The sequence below is a fragment of the Gossypium hirsutum genome, chromosome D05, assembly GCF_007990345.1.
Source record: "Gossypium hirsutum isolate 1008001.06 chromosome D05, Gossypium_hirsutum_v2.1, whole genome shotgun sequence".
NCBI classification, from domain to species: domain Eukaryota; kingdom Viridiplantae; phylum Streptophyta; class Magnoliopsida; order Malvales; family Malvaceae; genus Gossypium; species Gossypium hirsutum.
The window spans coordinates 11,576,349-11,602,454 of record NC_053441.1 but is presented as its reverse complement, the minus strand read 5'-3'; the positions used below and the strand labels follow the sequence as shown (position 1 = coordinate 11,602,454).

At 33.2% G+C, this 26,106-nt stretch overlaps 2 protein-coding genes and 1 pseudogene across 4 annotated transcripts; 2 read left to right on the top strand and 1 right to left on the bottom strand.

The window, feature by feature from the left end:
- Window positions 1-268: 268 nt before the first annotated feature.
- On the bottom strand, window positions 269-7,947 carry LOC107919669 (dynamin-related protein 5A-like; annotated as a pseudogene).
- Window positions 7,948-12,944: 4,997 nt separating this feature from the next.
- LOC107906127 (inositol oxygenase 1) lies at window positions 12,945-21,428 on the top strand. Of its 2 annotated transcripts, XM_016833007.2 has the most exons (11): window positions 12,945-13,330; window positions 13,625-13,727; window positions 14,302-14,383; window positions 14,486-14,690; window positions 14,781-14,840; window positions 14,926-14,978; window positions 20,425-20,547; window positions 20,651-20,720; window positions 20,806-20,884; window positions 20,972-21,053; window positions 21,155-21,428. In XM_016833007.2, exons 1-11 carry the CDS (start codon window positions 13,300-13,302, stop codon window positions 21,179-21,181), a joined length of 915 nt encoding a protein of 304 aa, XP_016688496.1. In that variant the 5' UTR covers window positions 12,945-13,299; the 3' UTR covers window positions 21,182-21,428. The 2 variants fall into 2 exon arrangements, with proteins under 2 accessions (XP_016688496.1, XP_016688497.1); XM_016833008.2 differs by lacking the exon at window positions 20,425-20,547 and having other exon boundaries at window positions 13,000-13,330.
- Window positions 21,429-23,676: 2,248 nt separating this feature from the next.
- LOC107906128 (GDSL esterase/lipase APG) lies at window positions 23,677-25,598 on the top strand. 2 transcript variants are annotated; one of them, XM_041093732.1, is made up of 5 exons: window positions 23,677-24,177; window positions 24,262-24,386; window positions 24,491-24,724; window positions 24,825-25,080; window positions 25,157-25,598. In XM_041093732.1, exons 1-5 carry the CDS (start codon window positions 23,922-23,924, stop codon window positions 25,348-25,350), a joined length of 1,065 nt encoding a protein of 354 aa, XP_040949666.1. In that variant the 5' UTR covers window positions 23,677-23,921; the 3' UTR covers window positions 25,351-25,598. The 2 variants fall into 2 exon arrangements, with proteins under 2 accessions (XP_040949666.1, XP_016688499.1); XM_016833010.2 differs by having other exon boundaries at window positions 24,262-24,392.
- Window positions 25,599-26,106: the final 508 nt, after the last annotated feature.

Here is a 26,106-nt window from a genome sequence, read left to right as displayed (position 1 = left end):
TCTGAACATTATATCGAAAAACCTTCCAAGTTAATTTTCTTGAGTCAAATTACTATATATTTATATATCTTATTCAAAATATGACCAATTTAGAATTAAATCATTATATTCCAATATAAATATCTTAGTCAAAATATGACTAATTTTCCGAAGCATGGGAAGAGAATTTATCTAGTAATTTTAAAATTTATCTCAAAAATGCTTAAATTAATAAATTGCAAAAAGAAAAAAGAAAAAATCGAGAGGTATTTGGGTCAAACTCAAGTTATTTCCAAAATGTGTTCGGATGCTTAAATTAATGAATGAAAAATCACATAAGTGATAAAGTGGCAAAACATTTGCATATTATACAACTTTAAAGAAACTCAGAATACACAACAAATGATGTTTGCATTCTAAAATATGGTAAAAAATATATTTCTTTAACGAAAATACAACAAAACAGATCCCAATACCATGCCCCATGGATCTAAATTTACCCACTCTTACTTCGACTAAGTGACCGTATCGATTTCAGCTTATGCACTCCTATATAATTCCAGTCTCTTCGCAAGAGCGGATCAGCGTTCCATGATTGCTGGATCCTTATTCAGTAATGCCGATAATCGTTTTTGCTACAAAAGAAATTTCTCAGAAATCATTCACTGATCATCTGTTTCACCAAAATAAGTAACAGACGGTAAGTTGGTTAAGAGAGGACATTTCTCACCTCCAGTTTACCCAATTCCGTGTAGAAAAAGTCAAGCAGGCTTCTTTTAGCTTCACGGACTTGACAATAAACAATAAACTTTCGAATCGAGTGGCGCAAAGTAGTGCAGACCATATTTACGTAAGACAAAACTGTACTTCCTGCTCACACATTGTTAGAAACCCATTATCAGAAATAAAATACATTGAATAATAGTATCCTTCGATTAAGTTTCAAACAATTGAGATCCATCCTCAACTTTTTGTGTATATGAACCTACCAATTCTCCTCAGGTAGGAGTCATTGTATCGGTCAAATATTGATTGCGTAGCACTGCCACCCTTATCCACATCTTGAGGAAGCTTTCGGAAGAACTCAACTGTAAGGTAACAACATTCCATATCAACCAGTTGAAGTGTTGCTTTTTTGCTCTGAACCCTCATTCTTTCAAGAGACTCGATCGCAGCATTTCCCACCTCTACTCTGAGTGCAGGATATTACTTTAACTCCTGAAAACCAAACCATGTTGACTCTTATAAACCTTGAAGAATACTAAACTCAATGTCAAAAGATAGAAAAATAGCAGGCAAAATTTCTTTGGTACATGAACAATATAAGCAAAGATGGGAACATACCGGAGTTTCACTCATAGCCTTGTGAACCAGATCCTTCAGAATGGAATGAGTCTGAAAAATGTAACAAATGAAATCAATCCAATTTGAAGCATCAGTCTATGACCAACATGATCCCTAGTAAACCGAGACCTTAATAGCAGTTAAAAATTATCAACATTTTTATGTAAGACAACTAAATAGTAGAGGATAGCAAGAATCTTGATACTTGAAAGAAATTTTTTTTTTAAGAATCACAACTGAACTGATGCTGAAAGAAAAAGAAAACCAAATGATCTTGGCATGCCAAATTGAATATGACAGATATAGCATTTTTGCTAAAATTTACTTTCATACCGCATCAACAGCAGCCTCAGCTGGACTTCTGATAGTAATTAAAGTAGATTCAATCAAACGACGGTATCCTTGTTCAGGAGCTATTAAATGTGGTTGATAGCCATCAGCTTCCATCAGCTTCAGTAATGAGCTTCCTAATATTCTTCATTGATAGTTGCCTGTCAAATTGCAACATTTTCAAAGCAGCAGGAAGTTGGTTGTCGAAAATATTGTAAACCTTATCACCACCAGTACGCCTGTGAACAACATTGAAAGTCAAGAAAAAATCTCTAACAAAATTAGCAAAATTGAATGATGTTAAAGACAGGTGTATTAAGGAAGGTAAAACAAGACGTGATACATACACCCCATCCAAATGTTCTCTGAAATTTTGATAAAAAAGACGGCAAATCTCCATAATTGTGTACAACTTCCCCTGTATAAGCATCTCAATCATCAGTAATTCCTAAAGAGCTTATAACTAATAATCAACTGCAAGTGGAATAGCCAAAGAATTCCAAAATCCACACACAAGAGCACACTTACACCCGCATCAGCTGCAATAGGATTTCCAAGGCGACTCGATTCGGTTTCAAGTTCAGCAATTGTTTTATTAATAAGGGACTGAATGCCAGGGATTCTAGACTTGATAACAGTTTCCAAATGCTGAGACATTAACCAGTATGACAAAGTTAATACAACTTAAGAAAAGATAGCACTAAAACCAGTATCATCTTGTCCTTTACAAGAAAGTATAGGATAAAAAGTACAAAAAAAGGAAAAAAGAAATAAACGCCCTATAGATTACCTTTGAAAGCATCTTAGCAAGATGCTCAGAACCCATTCTATGAGCAAGATGCCTATATTCAGGCGTAGTAGAAAAATGCTCACGCTCTCTACGTCGAGCAGCAATCATATCAACATTCTTGTTAATATCTGCTTGTGAGCGATTCACGACACCAACCCAAGGGAATTTCAGCCGATAAGATTTACCTTCCAATATCTAAGTCAAAGGAAACATGAATCAGAACATGATAGCGCCTAAGATGAATTGGAGCACTGGAGATTTGCTTGGTTCGGCCAGTTTCTCTATCCATCTCATCTTGAATCTCCTTCCTGACGGCAAAGGGGAACAGAAGAGGCAGAGGGTAAAACAGGGAGGGTAAAGTGAAGCAGCACCTAAACTGAGCAGAAGGGGCGGATTAGAAATCGGTGGATTTCACCGATTAGGGCAGTAATGGATTACACCCGTAATAGCATTACCATGAACCAAACAACGGAATAAAGGGAGCTTAAGTGGGGCCCACCGATTAGGGGTGTATTGGCATAGCCAATACACCCAACCAAACATGGTGTAAAAGCTAGCCGTTGCTTTCTGGCAGCACCGCCTGCCCCGCTCAACTTTAATTGCTACGTTTTTCAGCCATCACAGATATTTTGCGATATAGCGTTGTATTGCGTTGCCTTGCCCCAACGCTTTCTTTCAAGTACAGACAAAAGTTTGAAAATAAAATGATCCAATCATTGATTGTCATGCCGAGTGCCAACAACCTATTTGTTAAATAAAGAAAATCTTACCAGTAAAGATACTTCTTTTTTTGTCAAATAAAGGAACTAATATTCATTAAACTGAAATTTAAAATATTATTTGATACAAGATACAATCCTGCATATCGTTAGCTAATAGAAAAATTAAACAATTAAGAGTTCTAAATAACCAAAACAAGTTTCGAACAGAAATGTCATCAACCATACATTCATCAAGTTGAAAGTTGCTTCCAAATCGAGCTAAGGTATCTACACATTTGCTTCTTTTCCGAAAAACATGTTTGGTGACCTAGAAATCGTACTACATATGAGCATCATGCACTCATCAATTAATGGGAATAAATAAATATTATAGACTTTATCGGTGGATATTGTTGACATGAAACTATCAATAATTGCATTGAACAAAATATGAGTATGAAAAGTAGAACGAAAAACAAGGGGCATCAAATTGATCATGTAATTCGGTTTACCTAAATTTGCGGAGTCTAGCTCAGTGGAAATGAATTCACTATTTTTGGAAACAAATAAAACTAGTAAACCTAGATCTAATACATCCAATGAAGAATATTCACTCTTGTATCTCAAAGACTAGACCTCTCACCACTAAATTCTCCCCTTAAGAACTTAGTTTGTAAAACCAATAACAAAAGGTTTTACTGTCTCAAAAGCACTCACAAAACTATGTTCCTTTATGAACTCATAAGTATTCTTTCTACATAGTTTTAACGTATACAAGCCTCTGATATACAAGAGTTCACGGCTTGCTAAAATAAAGATAAATTACAATCAATATCCCACTAAAATAGCATCATAAAAAGTTTTTACACATAGCCTATAGATTCCATAATAAATCAAAGATCTTCAAGATAAGTTTTTAAATTAGTCCTGATTCAATCCCCATATTTTATGGGGTTCAATTGCTTGATCCTATTTGATAAAATCTTCAATGATTTGTTGCTCTACAAGATGGATCTTCAAATATATGCCAACACAAGTCCACAAAATCATCTAAGTCATTGTCCAATTGATTTGGTTGAAAAGATTTCAAACTCCAAACAAGATAAGTCATACTACATGTCAATGCGCTAGCAAAAGTGGCCACTTCTTTTGGCACTTAAATAGCCACTTAAAAAAAATACTTGCCTCAACAATAATGTGACACCCCACTATCGACCCGATTGTTGGATTCGAGTGTGTGATATCACATTACGTTGCCGAAGCAACTCAAACTAATTCAGTATGATTTCAATAGGTTTAATCACATTTATCAATAACATAACCAATAAATTATTTAATCAAATCCTTCACATGCATTCACAAGATCTAAGACCATATTTCATCTAATTACGAGGTTATGTTAAATCAAAACCAGAGTTAAAACATTTATCATTTGTAAAAATTCAAAGTTATGTCTAGACAATTTATATTTTAATTTTGGAGATGTTAACATTATTAATACGTTAACACCTAAAACTCATTAGATCACATTTTTTTCAACATTTTTCTTGCTTTCACATAACTATGCACCACTAGTGTATTGGCATCTAATTTACCATATCCAAATCATGTTTTATATTAGCATCAGTGTCTCATTTTGGTTTCATATATGATCAGCATGCCATGTTTACATTTTAATCCCTATTAACCAAATCGGATACAAGAACAAATACTCGAATCAGCCCACCATTACATTAAATAGGCACCGAAGTGCTAATCGGGCATAAATGCATTGATCCCACCAATCACACCAGAATATGCTCGTACCCCCAGTGTATTTGAGCTAGTGATACATTCTCGACCCCTAAGGTATTAGAAAACTATCATGATATATACACACATAGCACTGAATCAACCACTTATCAATATGGACCCTATGACATACCAACTATACTAGCAACTTTATCTAACAACATAAATAAGGCAAATTACATTATTAATCATCACATAATATTAAGCAAGCATATACATATACATCTACAAATTACATACCAATGATCTTAATCACGTAATCAAGTATATGCGTACCTTTCAAATATAATCATATCAACAGTTTACTATTTTCGATCATTTGACAATTCAAGCATAACACATTTAATTATTTAACGAACTCGAATTATGAGAACACAAACTGGAATTGTTCACTTGTCAACAGCTTTAGTCTTCCCTTTGTCCCAAGAAGATCCCACGTCGTCATTAGCTATGTAAATTAAATCAGAATATGAAAAACGCATTAATCAAACAATTCAAATATATGTTACGACGTTTTAAACATGAATGCGTCCATTACAATTTGGTCCCTCAATTTCCTAATATTTAAAACACTCATACCTCACATTTCGCCTGATTGAACTTAAATCTGGCTTAATAAATATAGTACAGAGACCTCTTATAATAATTTTTTATTACCAAACCTCAAAGTTTTCATCCTTTACAATTTGGTCCTTAATAATATATAATTAATCAAAGGATTTAAACTTAATTTGGCACTTCTTTTTACAATTTCAACATGTTTTCCCATTACCTAACTTAATTATACATGCACGAGTTAAAAATTCTAACCTCGAAATTTCCTAAGGTTTTTACCAATGGATGTTTACACTAAATTTCACTAATTTATCAAAGAAAAAACTGAATGTCGATAATGATAATATAGAACGATCGCAAAAGCTAAAGAAAGAAAAATAAGAACACAGATTTTATGTGGAAACCCTGTTGAGATAAACCATGGGTAGAAGAGAAGAAAATTCACTAATATTGAAATTCGAATGATACTAGAGGAGTTTCAACTTCTTTTATTTATAGGTTGAACAACCTTAATCTAATCAATGCCAAATAGATGGAGAGAAGTTCTATATGGATTCTACTTGTACAATCAATATCAAATAGAAGAAGTGTACTTCTATACGGATTTCACTTGTGCAACCTATACCGTATAGATCCCCCTATTTTGCCACTGTATTTTATTTATTTAACATGAATTTTGGTTACACAACTCTAACAATCAATTTGAACTAATGTGTCCTCAACATCTAACATCTATAACCAAAATTCTATTGAAAATTTAGAAAAAAGAATTTACAATTGCCTTGGTGAAGATTCGACAATGGTGAGAACTTGAGAGAAAATTTATTTTCTCTTATTTTGTTAATCTTCATCGAATGTGGGAGAAGAGAAATGGCTTTCTCTTTCTTTCCACTACTTAAACACACATATATATACACAGATTAATAAAGGTTTTAAACTTAATTAATCTATATTAATCAATTAACATAAAATCATTAATTAATGTTAATTATATTAATGATGATAAATGAATTTAGTCATTACATTTCACTAGCCGATTAAGTCTTAGCTCGATTAGCATGGGCATTATTGTCAATGCAAGAGGACGTGGGTTAGAGTGCATTGAAGCGTATTATCCTCCTATTTATTGGTTGGGGAAGGGCTATGCCTAGTTCTAGGCATTGTGTCAAAAAGAGCAAATATAACCTATAATGAGTTTGTTAAAAAAATCATTACATTCCACTAACATATGATTGATTTGGTCTATTTGTTCTTTAGTCCTTAGTTTAATGTCTAACTAACTCCTTCTCCAGTTCCTAAATTTAAAATTTATTCCTTGTGCTATTTTTAATAACCAAATTAATTCATTAACACTTACTAGTTCGACCTTTCTAATCCATACATGACTCACAATTATTCTATTTTACTTATTTATTAACTCAATTTAATTAATTCAGTTCGAAACTGAATTTTACGGCAAGACTGAAAATCGGGTCATTACAAATAAAATATCCATCAATGTTGAAGCCTTCCATATTTAAGGCATGAATCAATGTTCACAAGGTAACATTTGATCTGCCTAAATCTCATCAAATCAATTATCCTTAATATAAGGATACAAAATATCATAAAATCAACTTATATCTTCATGGATTGCATATCTAAATATATAAGGTAAGTAGACCACATAAAAATCCTTGAAAAATAATCTTGCTTAATTCAGTCTTTTCTCTAATGATAAATACAAGATTGGCTACACAATATCCTCAAAAAGATGCAAGCAAATTATCAAAATATTCTGATCAAATATGGCAACAAATAAGGCAAGCTATGTGTTTGATGTAGTGATAGAGAAAGTAGACACTTGACATTGACAACCACTTCAAAAACTCTGATTAATAGATATAAATTGTATATTGGTAGTAAAATCCACTTTTATCTCAAGTTGAGTAATGTTCAAGTCCTTAGCTATAGATAGCCCATCTCTTAAGGCTCATAATTCTATCTCAACAATGATGGCTCTTGGGATATGTCGATAAGCTCCAATTATCCAGTCACTATAATGGTTCCTAATGAGAACTCCAACCCTCACTCTTCCAAAATTTTCTATTGAAGATCCATCAATATTAAGTTTAAACCAGACCACTAGAGATGGTTTCCAAGACACCAAAACAAAACAGGGTAAATCTTTTTTTTATTTGTCGCTAGAGAAAGGGCAAAGAACCCTACACTTCAATATTAACTTTATCAATGAGATGATCTTTAGGGCGATCATCTCCAAAGACCAAAGTGTTGTGAGTAAGTCAAACCTCCCACAAATGTAAAAGTGAATAAGACATTAAAAGGGATTTTTAGCTTAATTGCCCAAACCTTGGAAGAGAGATATCCTCCACTCGACACCAAGAATGGGGGAAACTTTGGCAAAAGCAAAAATGGAACACCATAAATTCCAAGGAATTTGGCAATCCTTAAGTACATGTTGGATATCTTCTTGAGAATTAGAGCACAATGGGCATAAATCCTCTACCATGAATTTTCTATGTCGGAGGAAAGATTTTGTTGGGACAACTATAAGTCCACATTTCTAAAAGAATATTTTTAGTTTTGGAGGTAGTTTAGATCTCCAAATGTATGTCTAGAAATGAGAGTTCGAGCTCGACCTTGACAAACATTTCTTAAACATTAAAAAATATGCACTTACAAGCATGAAAGATAATTTTTTAATGGTTCCCAACAAACAATATCACTCTCCCTAGTCGAATCTAGTAATTCTCACACTAACGTTAATCCTAACCTATTATCATAAAGATAATAGGTTAACAATTTGTCCCTATAAATTGTATTATAAAGTTGATGGTTCATTTTATTTTGTTGTGTTATATTTATGTATAGGTTTATTGGTAAAATAAGCCTTCAAACTTTAATAAAAAAAACATTAATTAAGTTCCTCCAATTTTTTTAAACCCAATTGATCCCATGAACTGACAATTTTGAAAAATGAGACCTTTAACCAACGTTGATCATCAGAAAATAATAACAATGTTGACGTGGCCATTAATAGATTCCACATTAGTATCGATTGCTGACGTGGTAAAATAAAAAAAATAAGTACACCACTGAGTCTAGATAAATCTTTGTCCATAAATCACTAAAATTATTAATATTTATAAAGATGATTAGGAATCTATTAAAAACCAAAAAATTTTATAAATTTAAATAAAATAATTTATAAAAATCATTAGAAATTAATTAAAATCATAGAATTATATAAAAGGTGCCTAGATGCAAATGAACTTGTACAATAATTTGTCTAGATTTATTGTGCACTTATTTTAAATATATATATTTTTATTCTTGCTGACATTGTGTATGTTGACAGCGACATTAGTATTGTCGTTAATTTTTAACCGTCAATTAAAGCAGTGACTCAATCGGATGTAAAAAGTTTGAAAAGATTTAATTGATATTTTTTTTTGAAAACTACAAAGAGGTGTTATGCTTGAAATATTTATTGATATGTTAATTATTTGTATGGTATAAATGTTAGGAAATCTATGTTACGTGCTTGTGTTGGTATCATAGTATTGTATATGATCACATTTCATGTGTGCTTTTGTTTTCTTCATTTGATGCCATACAATTGTATTGCGCTTAATATTGACAACTTCAGTGTATTTATCATTCTCCCACTTGAAGACAAATTAAATTCATTTCCCCACTGGAAGGCAATGGAAAAAAAAGCCTCCCTTTTTCTTTCACCATAAACTTATCAATATATAAGTTATCACTATCTGATATATTTTATATCATTTATCAATACTCAAATTATTTTAACATAAAGCAAATATATATATTTATATTTTTAGCAATCATTCCAAAGAAAATTCACAACAAAAGAGTTTTTGATAATTATTGTTATTTTATAGCCAGAGAAAGTAATGATCTCAAAATTCAATATCAATCAAAATTTTATTTTGAATTAATTAGGAATTAAAAAGATTTATCTCGTGTATAAAATAAGAAGTTTATTGAATGGATTAAAATTCATTTTAATAAGTAAAATTTTTCGGACAAAATAGATTCCCAAAAAAGAGCAGGTAACAATGAAGTAGCGGCAACGCGGAAGATTCGTGGCCTTTTAGCCAATAGAAAAAAGGAGTGTGCAGACGTGTCGAACTGAGAGTAGGGTGTAATGCAAGGCAAAGGGTATGCCAAGTTCTCCCCCATCGTGTGGTTTAGGTATATTGTAAGGCAAAGGGTTGAATGTTAGGCAGCTACCTACCCCCTCTGTTATTTGTGGTGATGGATAGGCTATCACTAATACTACTACTACTACTGTCAAGAGGAGCAACATTTTTAAGTCGACTCTAAATTAAATTATAACTTATTATATTTTATAATTTTTTAAAAATTAGATTTATATTTTTAAGAGAGTTAAAATATTAATTTAAAATTTTAAAAAATTTAAATTTTTTATTTTTTTTTTATTTTAAGCTATTCTGCGAACCCCTAGTTTTTCCCCTGACTGTCAACTGTGGTACGAAATAATACGACTTAAAAATTAAAAAGAAAGACAAATAGTACAAGTCTTGATAGAGTGCCACGCCGGGTGGATCCAACCGCGTAGGTCCCCTCTTAACCAAATTACTGCTATCAAATTGGTGTTGTCCAACGCAAAGCTGACTCGACCATGACGGCAATCATTTTCATCATAATAAAATCGTGCACATTTAAAACCACAATTTTGTGATTTCGAATTTCGAAACCAGCCAAATAATTTTTCATTTTCTATATATTTAGCAATATGCATCGTCTGGTCTTTAGAAAATTATGATAATTTTATTTCTTTAACATAAAAATAAAAAATAATTTAAATTCTAATTAAAGTTCAAAACTAAAATTTGTCAAAAGAAAAATTATTAATAGATTTTTTAATTAATATAATGAGAATTTAGCGAAAAGAGAAATTTCAATTTTGATTTATAAATTTGTGATTGATGTAAAGATAAATTTAATATGATTTAATAAATTAATTCTTAGCAATCACTATTTCCTTACCTTCAAAATTAATTGAAATTATTTCACTTAAAATGGATGCTAGTTAAAATTATTTTTCCTTATTAACAAATAATTCTATAATAAAGGGCCGAAGATTCATTTTTTCTAACATCATTACCATTAAAATTTTGACAATCTTAATAATTCTAACCAATAAAGGCATACAAATGGGATCATTTAGACCATATCATATATTTACATATTTAGCTTATATCTAATCACGTGATTCATTATAACTATTATAATAATAAAATAATTATAAATTTAAAGATTTGGATTGACAAAGCTAATATTTTAAGCTATCAAATATAATACCTTTTTTAAATAAGTATGAATATTTGTAATTAAAACATGATATATATTTCATAAACTTGAATAATTAAAATTTTGAAATTCTTTTCGCTACAAACAAAATCTAGAACTCATGTTTAGAGAAAAACAATAAAAATAAAATAATATTGTGGGTTTAATTTTGATGTAATAATATATATTTATACGCTAAAATTCACATAATGGTAGAAAAGACAATATCACCTTTAATCAATTAAAGCAGATTTTTCCCCGGTTTTGACAATTTTCTATCATAAACTTCAAGGTCTTTATTATTATAATGATTTTAGGCTTTTGTGGGATGAAATCTTTCACACCTCTTTTAAAAGTATATTATGGGCTTGAAGTGAAGTTTTGTAGGTGGAGTTATAATCAAAACATTGAAGTGTGATAAGTTAGAAATCTTTAAATGGACCCAAATCACAAAAAAGTTGTTAAAAATAGTTTTCACTTTTCTTTTCTCCGATATTTCCATAAAAATTAAAATATAAATCAAAATAAACAAAAATTAAACGCTTAAATCTTAAAACATAAAAAAAAATCAGAAATTAAATAGAGTTATGCACTGCGTCAAAACTTTTGTTTAAAACATAACACTGAAAGATGATATAAACATTTGTCCTAGAGTTTTTTTTATATATAAAAATCGATATTTTTAGCATGATCGGTCAACTATTTTCATTTTTATAATATTTAAATAATTATTATGTTCATTGTACGCTTGAAATTCATTTATCAATAATTTTTTTCACACTAATATACAATATAAGAGTAAATAAAATTTTTTAAAAAAAGTGAATTTTTCATTAGTTAAATATATTTTTAAACATTACTTTATATCAATAAAGAAATCGGAGAGATGGCAAGGACCTAAAATAGAAAAATTTTCATTTAGACCTATTTATAATTTACAAAAATTTAAATTAGTAATGGTAAAATTACGCTTTACCCCTAAAATATTAACAAATTTAATTTACTCTTTTAAAAATTATAATTCCGGTCCCCAAAAATTTTTCTAGCCCCTATTTTATATATTTACTAACTTTAAATGGTTGACTAAATTAAAGTAGACTCAATAAAAACATTAATTTATTTGGAAAATAATTAAAAATCATTTTACTTAAAATATAACAAATATTATAATAAGAATAATTTATTTTTTTATATATTTTATATAAAATTTATAAAAAAAATAATTCAAACTCAAAACATATCCCAAAATATTAAAACTTAAACCAAGAACATAATGATTTCCAGAGCCTCATTTTCACCGGAGTCATTTGTTTATTACATTTTTTTTATAAATATATTTGAATATAATTTTTTTCACGCTTTTGTATTATAAAAATAGAGTTCTAAAGTTGACATATATGTATAATAAAAAAATTAAAAAATGATAATATTTAAAAAAAAGAAATATTTAAATCTTACTTGTAAAATTAAAATATTTTATTAGCAATCTACCAAATACTAATATTTATTTTAAATTATACTTTTCAAAAAAGTTATTTTTTAAAGATATTATAAAAAAATTTAAAAATAAAAATGTATTTATAATATGGGTTAATCTTTTAAAGAAAAAAAAAACATTTTTATTAGTTTGCCAAATAAGTTAGTGTGATTGTGTTAAATGTTTTAACGGGTCACCTCCTGATTCCCTAGAAAAATCATGTCCATGTTTGAACTTGAATCAGTTTTATTTGATGTTCTGGTATTACTATTTATATATGATAAAATAGTTAAAAAAATTGTATTATTATTAAAATATGTTATAATTTAAATTAAAAATAATGTTTTTACATTTATCCAAATTGATATTATTATAATAATTTAAAATTTGTGGATTAAACATTTAATATTTTTAAATTCTAGTGATTTAAAAAATTACAAAGATATTGTTGAGGGATACGAGGTTCCGATTTTGATATTAGCTGAATAATAATAGCTTTAAAAAAATTACAAAAATGTGTAAGATTATCTTCATAATTAATTTATTAAAGGAAGTGCTATTATTTAACCGCTTCACCAAACTAATTTAATCCCTCCCATAAATTATTAAATAGAAATAACACAACCCAACAACTGATGCCCTCTTTATTTCTCTATCTCATCTTCTGCCTCTCATATGCCAACTTGTATGGGATAGGACTCTGCCAGTTACAGTATTCTCCTAAAATATTAATGACGATACTTATTAATTTCCCTAAGAAATAAAATTTGCAAATTTCATTTTTGGGACAAAAAATGTTGTAAATTATAGTAAGGGACGTAAGTTTATATTTTTCAGGAAAGGGCTTCTTCTGACTGGTTATATATACCAACCCTTTTTCTTGGCCTACTCTGCAACAAAACCTTGAATTCAATTCCCATAAATTCTCTCAGCTTCCATTGTTTTCTTTCCTCTTAGTTCAGTGGAGGCATTGAGCTTCTCTCTTGATCACAATGACTATCCTCATTGATCAACCCGAGCTTGGTATTTCTTTATGGTTTCCATTGCTTTTTGTTTTTTCTTTCCCAAGAAAACATTTCTTCAATGTTGTTTTGATAGTTTTATATGTTCAAAATAATTTCTGGGGTGCTAGAGTTTTTCTATTTCTTGTTCATAATATTTGTTTAAAGTAAATGCTGTGATTTTGCTGGTAAGCTGATCATCGGTCTATATAAAGAAATAATAAATTGAGGTTCAAGAATGATTGATGACCCTTTAACAGTATAGAAGATTCTTTTAGTAATTCTGTTTTTTTTTTCCTTCCTCCCTTTATCTCAGGTGTTGAAGCAGGGGTTAACAAGCTCGATAATGCAGACAATGAACTGGTGTTGGATGGGGGATTTGTGGTGCCACAGACAAACTCTTTTGGCCAAACTTTTAGGTAGCTCTTTATACCTACTTACATCATGCCTATCTTTCTCTTTTCAAACCAAGGGCAACTAACTAATATTAATATATGAACAAATAAGTGTAACAATAGTATCTAAATATGGACAAAATAACAAAACTAATACAAGGTATAGAATAGTGTACATGCTACAAATTCAAATCTATCAAGTCTACTTTATTTCCTCATCAAGGAAATAATGACAAAGGAAATCTTTCCCTTTACCCTGCCATTGTCTACAGAGATTGCAGCTAAATTGTCTGTTTGAACCTAAATCCGATTACTTTTTGGTCCGAGCCGGAAAACATGGATCTGCTTTTGTCAATACCGATAGATGAGAGAGACATAAGACTAGATGATTATAAATATCTGTTTATGGCATGGATTTGTAATGTTACATAGATTTTCATGCTGAAATTGTTGATTATTTGGAGAGTTTTTTGATGTCAGGGCATATCAGTTTTATCTATGGTTATAAAACAAATGTAACAGGCCTGCATTATTTTGCTGACCAAAGGTCTTATCATTGATTGGTTGATTGATTAATCTACTTTATTTACGAAAACAGAGATTATCATGTTGAAAGTGAGAGGCAACAGGGTGTGGAGAACTTCTACCGGACCAATCATATTAATCAGACTTCTGACTTTGTAAGCAACCTGTGCTGTTTCTGTGTCCAATTAGTTGGTGCAAACTATGCTAAATATTTATACATTGTACATTAATGGACCCATGAACTTACTCAATTGTAGGTCAAGAGAATGAGAACAGAGTATGGTAAACTGAACAAGATGGAGATGGGCATATGGGAATGCTGTGAACTTCTTAACGACGTAATCGATGAGAGTGACCCCGACTTGGATGAACCTCAGATTGAACACTTGCTGCAAACAGCTGAGGCTATCAGAAAAGACTATCCTAATGAGGACTGGATGCACCTGACTGGCCTTATCCATGGTACGATTTCATGAGATTCTACGAGACTCGTTTTTACAATTTGTAAAATTTTATTGATCATATGCTTTGTTTCCTATTTGGGGGTTGTAGACCTTGGGAAGGTGCTTCTTCATCCTGGTTTTGGGGAGCTTCCTCAGTGGGCTGTTGTAGGTGAGTATTCTTATTGTAGAATAATGTGACACCCCAGTTGGCTAATCTTATGTCTAGATTCTAATCATGATCCTTGGTGTTATAGGTGACACATTTCCTGTTGGTTGTGCTTTTGACAAATCAATTGTTCACCACAAGGTAATTCCTTTCAGTTTCTGAGCATATACGTAGAGTTTAATGAAAAGATCATTGCTTTTGAATAAAGTCTTTGTTGTTCCAATAGGGTTGGAAGCGTGTAAATTATTGTACTAAAAAATCACACAAAATTCAATTCCCAGGAAAGAGAGGTGGATCATATGGATCTCTTAAATACCAAGTCTTTCCTTAGACAGAATATCCCTTCTATAGTAATTTAATAGCACAATTAAATACTACTATTATACCCTCAAATATTGAAAGAAAAATAGGACAAGAAAGAACACAAGAGTTTTAACGAGGTTCGGTAAATTATACCTACGTCCTCGGGCACTAACACCAGATGATAACTTTACTATCTCCAAAATATAACAAACAAATAGAATTCCTTAAGAATTCTCAAATGGGAGAAGAGAGAAAACTAAGAGAGAAAGATTGGTTGGGATGGTTGAAATGAGAAATGGTTAGACCTATTTATAGTTGAGGTTCAGGGACTAACTTGCAAATGGCCTAAAAAATTAGGGACCAAAATTGCAATTATCCCATTCAACTTTAAACAACTTGCCTATCACTTTTTTTCTTTCGGTGCCACTTGCACCTCCCATTTTTGACTTTTCAACAATATCCACCTTGAAGATTTGATTAGGATAATCACATCTTCACACACTTCCTTCAACTCCTCAAATTCGATAAAGCTATCTTTTGTAGTGCCTCCAAATGCGCTCTCGAGCGCCATACACCTAAAGGTGCTCAAATTCTCAGGATGTTAATCAAGTTCAAACAATGATTAAACTTGATTGTTGTTACCACATTGGTCATCATATCTGCGGGATTATCTGCTGTCAGAATCTTCTGAAGTAGAATTATTCCCTTTTCAAAGACTTCCCGCACAAAGTGATATCTTACGTCGATATGCTTGGTTCTTGAATGATAGACTTGATTTTTCGCTAAATGAATAGCACTTTGACTGTCACAATATAGACTAATGTGACTTTGAACAACTCCCAAGTCTTTCAACAATCCATTAAGCCAAATAGCCTCCTTAACAGCTTCTGTAACTGCCATATATTCTGCCTCTGTAGTAGACACAGCTACTGTAGACTGTAAGGTAGACTTCCAACTCACTGGGGCTTTCGCAAGAGTAAACAGATACCCCGTAGTTGAACGACGTTTATCTAAATCACCAGCAAAGTCGGAATCAACATATCCAACTACAAACTGACCAAGTGCTTCATCCTGTTCAAAAATTAAACCAACATCTACGGTTTTTCGAAGATACCGTAGAATCCATTTCACAGCTTGCCAATGTCCTTTTCCAGGATCATGCATATACCTGCTCACAACTCCAACAGCTTGTGAAATGTCAGGCCTCGTACACACCATCGCATACATCAAACTCCCAACTGCATTAGCATATGGGACTTTCGCCATATATTCTCTTTCATCTTCAGTCTTCGGAGATAATTGAGCACTAAGTTTCAAATGAGAAGCAAGTGGGGTACTTACATGTTTTGTGTTTTCATTTACACCAAAACATTGTAATACCTTTTTCAGATATTGCTTCTGATTTAAACAGAGCTTGCCTCTCGGTCTATCTCTACTTATCTCAATGCCGAGAATCTTCTTGGCCTCACCTAGATCTTTCATCTCGAACTCTTGATTCAACTGAGCCTTCAGCTTATCTATCTCATTTTGGCTCTTCGAAGCGATTAACATATCATCAACATACAAGAGTAGATAAATGAAAGATCCGTCATGCAGCTTCTGCAAATACACACAATTGTCATATTTGCTTCTTGTGTACTTCTGCCTTCTCATAAAGCTATCAAATCGCTTGTACCACTGCCTCGGGGATTGCTTCAATCCATATAGCGATTTGTTAAGCTTACAAACCCAATTTCTACCACCAGCATCTGTGTATCCTTCTGGCTGAGTCATATAGATCTCCTCTTCTAACTCACCATGCAAGAAAGCCGTCTTAACATCAAGTTGAGCTAGCTCCAAATTCAACTGTGCTACCAAGGCCAACAAAATTCTAATGGAGGAATGCTTCACAACAGGGGAAAATACATCATTGTAGTCAATTCCCTCCTTCTGAGCGTAGCCTTTAGCTACCAATCTTGCCTTGTAGCGAATATCCTTCTTGCTAGGAGATCCATCTTTCTTTGCGAATACCCACTTGCATCCGATTGCCCTTTTACCTTTCGGTAATTGCGCCAACTCCCAAGTATTGTTCTTCCGGAGAGACTGCATTTCTTCATCCATGGCGCTTTTCCATTTATCACTTTCTAAGCTTTGCATTGCTTCTTGATAAGTGATAGGAATATCATCAACAACGGGAAGGGCATAGGCCACCATATTAGTAAATCGAGCAGGTTTACGAATTTCTCTCCGTGGCCTTGCAACTGCAACTGGTTCTGGTGTACTTAGTGGTTCTTGGGTCAGAACCTCTTCAACCTCTAATTCCTCCATTGTGGCTGGAGAATTAGACTTATTAACTGGGCAAATCCCCATCTGCTCAAACTCCACCTGTTTTGGAGTACACTCCACCTGCTGTGGAGTATTGCTCGTCTGAATATCTTTATCTGCTACCTTTTTCAATGTGGCAGATTCATCAAAGGTAACATCTCTGCTACAGATCATTTTCTTTGTGCTTAAGCACCAAAGACGAAATCCCTTCACTCCAGAAGTGATTCCCATAAAGAGAGCTTTCTTTGCCCTCGGATCTAACTTTGACTCCTTCACATGGTAATATGCAGTGGTTCCAAACACATGTAAGGAATCATAATCTGTAGCCGGTTTTCCAGACCATACCTCCATAGGAGTTTTTCTTTCTAATGCAGATGATGGCAAACGATTAACAAGATGGCCAGCGTATGTCACAGCCTCAGCCCAAAATTGCTTGCCCAACCCAGCATTGGACAACATACATCGAACTTTCTCAAGCAATGTTCGATTCATACGCTCTGCCAATCCATTCTGCTGTGGTGTATCCCTAACTGTGAAGTGTCGAACAATACCATACTCTTGGCACACATCGAAGAACGGATCACTTTTATATTCCCCTCCATTGTCCGTCCTAAGCCGCTTGATTTTCTTGCCAGTCTGGTTTTCAATCATAGTTTTCCATTTAAGAAAAACTCTAAGCACTTCATCCTTAGTTCTCATGGTATACACCCAAACTCTTCTGGAAAAGTCATCAACAAAAGTAACAAAGTAGTGTTTTCCTCCCAATGAAGGTGTCTTGGAAGGCCCCCACACATCTGAGTGAACATATTCCAAAATACCTTTTGTATTATGGATAGCAGTACCGAATTTCACTCTCTTTTGCTTTCCCAGAACACAATGCTTACAAAATTTTAATTTGTAAGCCTTTGCACCTTTCAACAATTCTTGCTTTGCCAGAATTTGCAAGGATTTTTCGCTGGCATGTCCCAACTTCATATGCCACAACTGCATTGAGTCCAATTCTTTGTTACCGGAAGCTGTAGCGACTGCTCCAATAACTGTACTACCTTGGTAGTAATACAAGTTATTTTTCCTGATGCCCTTCAATATCACAAGTGCGCCAGATGTCACTTTCAAAATCCCATCTCTCATAGTAACAACTGAACCATTGGATTCCAAGGCTCCCAATGAGATGAGATTTTTCTTCAAACTGGGCACGTACCGAACATCAGTCAGAACTCTGGTTGATCCATCTTGATTCTTTAATTGGATTGAACCTATCCCAACAGTTTTACAGGCATTGTCATTGCCCATATAAACAACTCCTCCATTTAGTTCTACTAAATCAGAGAACCACTCCCGGTTAGGGGACATATGATAGGTACAACCCGAATCCAATATCCACTCATCTGAATGGAACGACGATGATGATGCAACTAGTGATAGTTCAGAGTCACTAGTATCATGCTTAGCAACACAAGCATCTACAGCAGCTTTTCCCTTATTCTTCAGCTTTGGACAATTTTTCTTCCAGTGGCCTTTCTCATGACAAAAAGCACATTCATCTTTCCCGAGTCTGGACTTTGACTTTGATCTCCCCTTTTGAGTTTTCTTCCGAGTGTATGAACGACCTCGGACTACTAAAGCTTCTGTATCTCTGATTGAGTTTTTCTGTTTGTCCTTCTTTCTCTGTTCATAACTGTATAAGGCCGCACAGACTTCGCTCAGAGATATATCACTCCTGCCATGAAGTAGAGTAGTTTCTAGGAACTCAAACTCCTCAGGAAGTGACCCCAACAGCATCAAAGCCAAATCTTCATCTTTGAATGTCTCATCCATATTCAGCAAATCAGTGACTAACTGATTAAATTTGGTGATGTGATCATTCATTGTGGTACTTGGGACGTATGTGAAGCGAAACAGTCTTTTCTTCAAGTGGAGCTTATTTTGACTGTTTTTCTTCAAAAAATTTTCTTCAAAAAATTTTCTTCAAGTGCCACCCACAACTTATTTGCAGAAGTCTCCTTTGAAAAAGCATACCTCTGCTCTCGAGAAAGACATGATCGAATTGTGCCACATGCCAACCGATTGATCGCCTTCCAATCTTTCTCCTGTACATCATCCGGTTTCTCTTCATCAATGGCAATGTCTAGACCCTGCTGAAAAAGGGCATCTAGAACCTCACTTTGCCACATACCAAAATGGCCCGTGCCATCAAAGATCTCCACGGCCAATCTTGCATTTGCAATTGTCGGTCTTGTCCACATGGACGATGTTGAAGCTCCTACACCGACCGTTTTCTCCATAATCTTTCAATATACCTAAGGAAATCTTTTCTGATGTGGAAGATCAGTTTAAACTGCAACCACAGAGTATACTACGATTAACCTTCGGCTCTGATACCACTTGTTGTTCCAATAGGGTCGGAAGCGTGTAAATTATTGTACTAAAAAATCACACAAAGTTCAATTCTCAGGAAAGAGAGGTGGATCACATGGATCTCTTAAATACCAAGTCTTTCCTTAGACAGAATATCCCTTCTTTAGTAATTTAATAGCACAATTAAATACTACTATTATACCCTCAAATATTGAAAGAAAAATAGGATAAGAAAGAACACAAGAGTTTTAACGAGGTTCGGTAAATTATACCTACGTCTTCGGGCACTAACACCAGATGATAACTTTACTATCTCCAAAATATTACAAACAAATAGAATTCCTTAAGAATTCTCAAATGGGAGAAGAGAGAAAACTAAGAGAGAAAGATTGGTTGGGATGGTTGAAACGAGAAATGGTTAGGCCTATTTATAGTTGAGGTTCAGGGACTAACTTGCAAATGGCCTAAAAAATTAGGGACCAAAATTGTAATTATCCCATTCAACTTTAAACAACTTGCCTATCACTTTTTTTCTTTCGGTGCCACTTGCACCTCCCATTTTTGACTTTTCAACAGTCTTTGCACCTAATGATTTCTAAAGCAATGCTCTTTGTTGCTCCAGTATTTCGAGGAAAATCCTGACTATCATAACTCCGATTACAACACTAAATATGGGGTGTACTTAGAGGGATGTGGACTTAACAATGTGATGATGTCGTGGGGGCATGATGACTACATGTATCTGGTATATCCCCCACTTTGTGTCTGAATCTCCGACCTTAACAAATAACCTTTTAGACATCTGTAAACTGCAACGATAAAAAACTAAATTTGTTATCTCTATTCAGGTGGCCAAGGGGAACAATACGACTCTGCCACCAGCAGCTCTTTTCATCATTCGATACCACTCGTTTTATGGTGAGGCTTCATTTACTATTCCAACTCCGATCGATATCGATTCCAACTTATATATTGAACCGATGCACACTAAATATTGTTGCAGCATTGCATAAGTCAGGAGCATACAGGCACCTAATGAACGAGGAGGATACTGAGAATCTGAAGTGGCTCCAAATATTCAAGTACGAGTTTTACTTGCTCTAAGTTATATTTGTCCTGATTCTTATTCAATACTAAGCAAGTTTTTCCACTTGCAATTCTGCCTGCAGTAAATATGATCTTTACAGCAAGAGCAAAGTCCGGATCGATATCGAAAAGGTCAAGCCATATTATCTCTCTCTCATTGAAAAGGTGGGCACAACAAGTTTGAGCTTTGTTTAGATCCTAATCCTTTATCATATCCAGCACTGTTTTTGACGTTAAACTTTCTGCAAATTCTTGTTTGTGTGCAGTACTTCCCGGCGAAGTTAAGATGGTGAATCCGGGGTTCTCTCCGTCTCGTCAGTTTAATGCCTCAGCTTCAGGGTTTTCTTAGAGATGTTGTTGTCGCATTTTTAAGATGTTAGAATAATGTTTGGTATTTGGGTTTCAGAATTTTATCTATACTACGAAATTAATGTTTGCTTGCTATTTCAGTTTCTGAAGTTATCTATATAATATTGCCTTGTAATAAAAGCACGCCTTTAAACTTTGATTTGTTAAATAGTGGAGTATGTTTGGAAATAATTTTCTCTCTCACTTCCTTCCTGCTACATAATTAAAATAATCGAAATCATTTTCAAACTTACAAACTTCTTAAAAATAATTTTAACAATTAACCTGGCTAATTTGAAAACAAAAATCATCTTCTAAACATAATTATATAAATCATTTTACATTCACCATTTCAAAATATATTTTCTTTCTATTCAAATTTAAAAATGTAAGACCAATTGTTAAATTTAAATTTATCACAACCTCATTTTTTTAGCTACATAATTATCTAGTGATTTTTTTATTTTGAAATGTCACACCAACAAATTTAATTTAAAAACGGACTACATTAATTTTTAATTTTTAATTTTAAAAAAATGTACAATAACCTCTTCTCACCCTTACTAGGCAGTTAACTTTGTTTTTAGTTCCAATTGTTTAATTTATTTTTCCCTTTGACAATCGTCCCTTGTTATTTTACTCATTTTTCGTCCACCTTATATAAAGAATATATATGTATATATATTTGTAGTTCTCTATGCATTTCGGATTTTCAATTGTTTTTAATAAAATATCTGAATCAGACACATCATGTTAAAATTGGAGTAACATAGACTCATGGTGCAGTTCTTGCAAAACTTTTTCTCAGAAATCCTATTCATTTTCTTCTGTTGGAGAACAGAGATAGCTGAGTTTGGGAAGAGAAGAGAAGGTATTGAGAATGGCAGAGAGAAGGCATTTAAGTTAGCAGGTGAAAGCCTTAAATGGAGTGGCGGTGTTTGCCTTTAGTGTTGGGGATTTGGTTCAGCCTCACTTCAATCCTTGCGTCTTTCCCCTGCCCAAAGTCAGCCAGCCAGCCTGGAGCAAATCTTCAACCACCATCTACATTAAAACACCACAACCCCCCCCCCCAAAACACGCTTTTAGATCCATTTTCATTTAGCTTGAGCCTGCTATTAAGTACCTACTAATATGGACCACAATGCCAATTCCAAAAATAACAAAAAAATTACAGGTATATATATATTATAACAACGAAAAGTTGAAATGAAACCCGATTGATTAAACAAACATGGTTTTTGTATCCTATTATGTCTAAATTTATCAAATATGGCTTTAATCACATATGGTATTCCTTTTGTTGATTTCCAAGTTTAATTCATAACTAGGGTTCTGCAATGGTTCTGACAAAGAATAAGTTGGATCCTTTAGACAAAATACCATTGCCAACTGTCGAAATGTTCTAAAAACCAACCTCTTCCGGTGACTACAATATGCAAATATTTTCACTCTTTTACACCCTGTTAATGTCACTTGATTTGGAAATATAATTAAAATCTTACATGGAATTTTGTGGGAGACAATATTAATACTTATTAACAAGTTTGTTTTTAGTAACAGCTTGTTAGCAAGCATTGCATTCAATAATAAGTTATATTATTATATTTTCAAAAAAAAAACTCAAATTCAAATATGAATTAATCTCTATAACATTAATATGGAAAATATATTAGTTGACTAAAATAATAATGCCAGCCTATAGGAGCATTCAAACAAATCAACATTATCAGCCCACAACTTTATAACAGCAATTAAATCAGATCATGCAGCTTTTTTTTTATACCTTTTTATTCTAATTTTGCTCGAGAAATATTATAAATTATAACTAAATATATTCATGGTCAGGGCGTTAGGGTGACCACACCCTATATGCCTTCCCCTTTTTAACTTTAGCACGGCAATACCAAATCAATCTCAACTATTTACTTTGTTAGAACATTGATTCAAAACCCTGAATAAAAAAATTGACCACCCTATTTGTAAAGAGGTGACCACATTTACAAGGCTGAGGTTTCTGAAGGTGCATGCGGTTTCATCAAATCTATTTCAAAAAGTTTGAACTCATAAGAAAAATTCAACTATAATATTTATATATATTAAACAAGTCCCCTTACGTGCATGCGGTTTGAATAATTAACAGCCTTACACCTTAATCTAAGCGTAGAAGAAACGTATATTATACAGTGAAGAAGTAGAGCAGAAAAAAAAAGACGATTAAGAGTATTTAACCTCGACAACTTTGATCGATGTGATGCTAAATAGTAATGATATAGAGGCACACACAATTACATGCCAAAGTTGTTCAGCGATTGGCCAATAACTCCTGCACATGCAGTTCCTCCTTGTTTCGGGTCCAAAAACACCCCTCTTTATTGTCATCCAACTACCTTGCTTTGTTTTGGTTAGATATACAGAGAAGTTCATAAATGTAATCTAATCTTCTGCATATCGATACATTACAGAAAGGAAAGTCCTAAATTACAAAAAATAAAAATAAAAAATTGAGGACTATAGGGCATAAGCAAATTAGTTAAGATATTCATTTGAACTACCATCATTTATTGAATCTTCTCAACCCCCATCCTCCTCCTTCAAGACAGACCACATTCTAGTCATTTTTTGTCGGTTTATAAGGGTCAACTCTGCGCCCAAAGCTTCAGTGTACTAACCCACTGGTAAACAAAAATGGATGGTTATTGTAGCAGAAGGGTAATCATGTTTTTGGTGTTTGCATTTGCAGCAATAAGCAGAGGGTATGGACAAGAATCAACCACTCTTGTTCCTGCAATCATCACCTTTGGTGACTCTGTGGTAGATGTGGGCAATAATGACTATCTCCCTACCATCTTCAAGGCTAACTATCCTCCTTATGGACGGGACTTTGCCAACAAAAAGCCTACTGGGAGGTTTTGCAATGGAAAATTAGCCACTGACATCACTGGTAAGTAGAGCTAATTAAGCACCAAAGTCCGAGTTTAGAACTGATGGAGTTTGAAAGTTTTACTGAAATCATTCCTTCTTGCAGCTGAAACTCTGGGGTTTACAACTTATCCACCAGCTTACCTTAGCCCAGAAGCATCAGGGAAGAACCTTCTGCTTGGAGCCAATTTTGCTTCAGCTGGCTCTGGCTATGATGACAAAGCTGCCATGGTGAATGTAATATTTTAAACCTTATAGGCTGAAATCCGTATCTCCACATCAAATTGTCTCTCAGTGTATAACTATAAAGTTTCTATTTTCCTATGTTCTTGCAGCATGCCATCACATTGACCCAGCAATTAGAGTATTTCAAGGAATACCAGGCAAAGCTAGCAAAGGTAGCAGGCAGCACCAAATCAGCATCCATTACCAAGGATGCACTGTATGTATTGAGTGCAGGAAGCGGTGACTTCCTCCAGAACTACTATGTCAACCCTCTACTTAACCATGCCTATACTCCAGACCAGTACGGCTCATTCCTTATTGATACCTTCACAAACTTCGTCAAGGTATATATTTCCTTGCTTCTTTCTGGTAAATCACCTGTCTGTGGTCGCATTGAACTGATGAATCTGTTACTAAATATTGGGTTCCATGATTGACAAACAGAACCTCTATGGGTTGGGAGCTAGGAAAATTGGGGTTACCTCACTTCCACCGTTAGGTTGCGTTCCATTAGCAAGAACATTGTTCGGTTACCACGAGAAAGGATGCATCTCCAGGTTCAATACCGATGCTCAACAATTCAATAAAAAGCTCAACGCCGCAGCAGCCAATCTCCAGAAGCAGCATCCTGGTCTTAAGATTGTGGTTTTCGACATATTCAAGGCACTTTACGACATTGTTAAATCTCCCTCTAACTATGGTATGTATTGGAGAAAGTGAGTTTGATGCATTAATCAATGGATTTGGAGTTAAAATTTGGAGTCTGTTTTTGGCAGGTTTTGTTGAAGCAACAAAAGGGTGTTGTGGAACTGGAACAGTAGAGACAACCGCATTTTTGTGCAATCCAAAGGCACCAGGAACTTGTTCCAATGCCAGCCAATATGTATTTTGGGACAGTGTTCATCCATCTCAGGCTGCTAATCAAGTCCTTGCAGATGCATTGATTGTTCAGGGCATTGCCCTCATTTGATTCTGTTGGGGCCTTTCTCAACTCTTCTAAGCCTGCCTGCCACTACTCTTTTACCATTACCTTATTAAAATTTGATTCATATTGCACCCTACCCCCTTTATAATCATGTGTGCCACAAAATTCAATGTCTTTGAAGGTACTTTTTATTTACTTTTGTGACATTATTATTATTTAAGAGTTTGAGACAATGTTTGTTGAGGAAAGGGCTATCTTATTTAAATATAAATTTATTAGTTATTTATATAAAATATTCGATCATTTTAATAATTTTAATTTAAGTTTTTGAGTTCTGTTTATCTTGTTCGATTATAAATATTTTAAAAAATATATTAAATTTGTATCAGAATAACAATACTCTAGCAAAAATATATTACAGTGAACGAATGAACCCAAAGACGATCAAAACTATTATTAATATGCTAATGTTATTGGCTCATTTCACAGTTTGCTCCCTTGGCCTTCTAATAATATTTATCACGTCACAACATTAGCGATGTTCAAAGTATAAGCTCAAAAGAGTTGATAAAAAATAAAGTTATTATATTTAGAAATTTCATGTTTTCAATTAAAATAATAATTTTAAAATTATTAATTAAAATTTTATTTCAAAACTTTGTTAATATTAAATTTTATTATAAAATATTAAACACTTAAATTTTTTATTTAATAAGAGTAATTTCATAAATTATCAAAGAAGCATTTAGTAATCCAAAATTTATAATTTAATCTTCCCGAAATTTTAATTGATATTTTCTA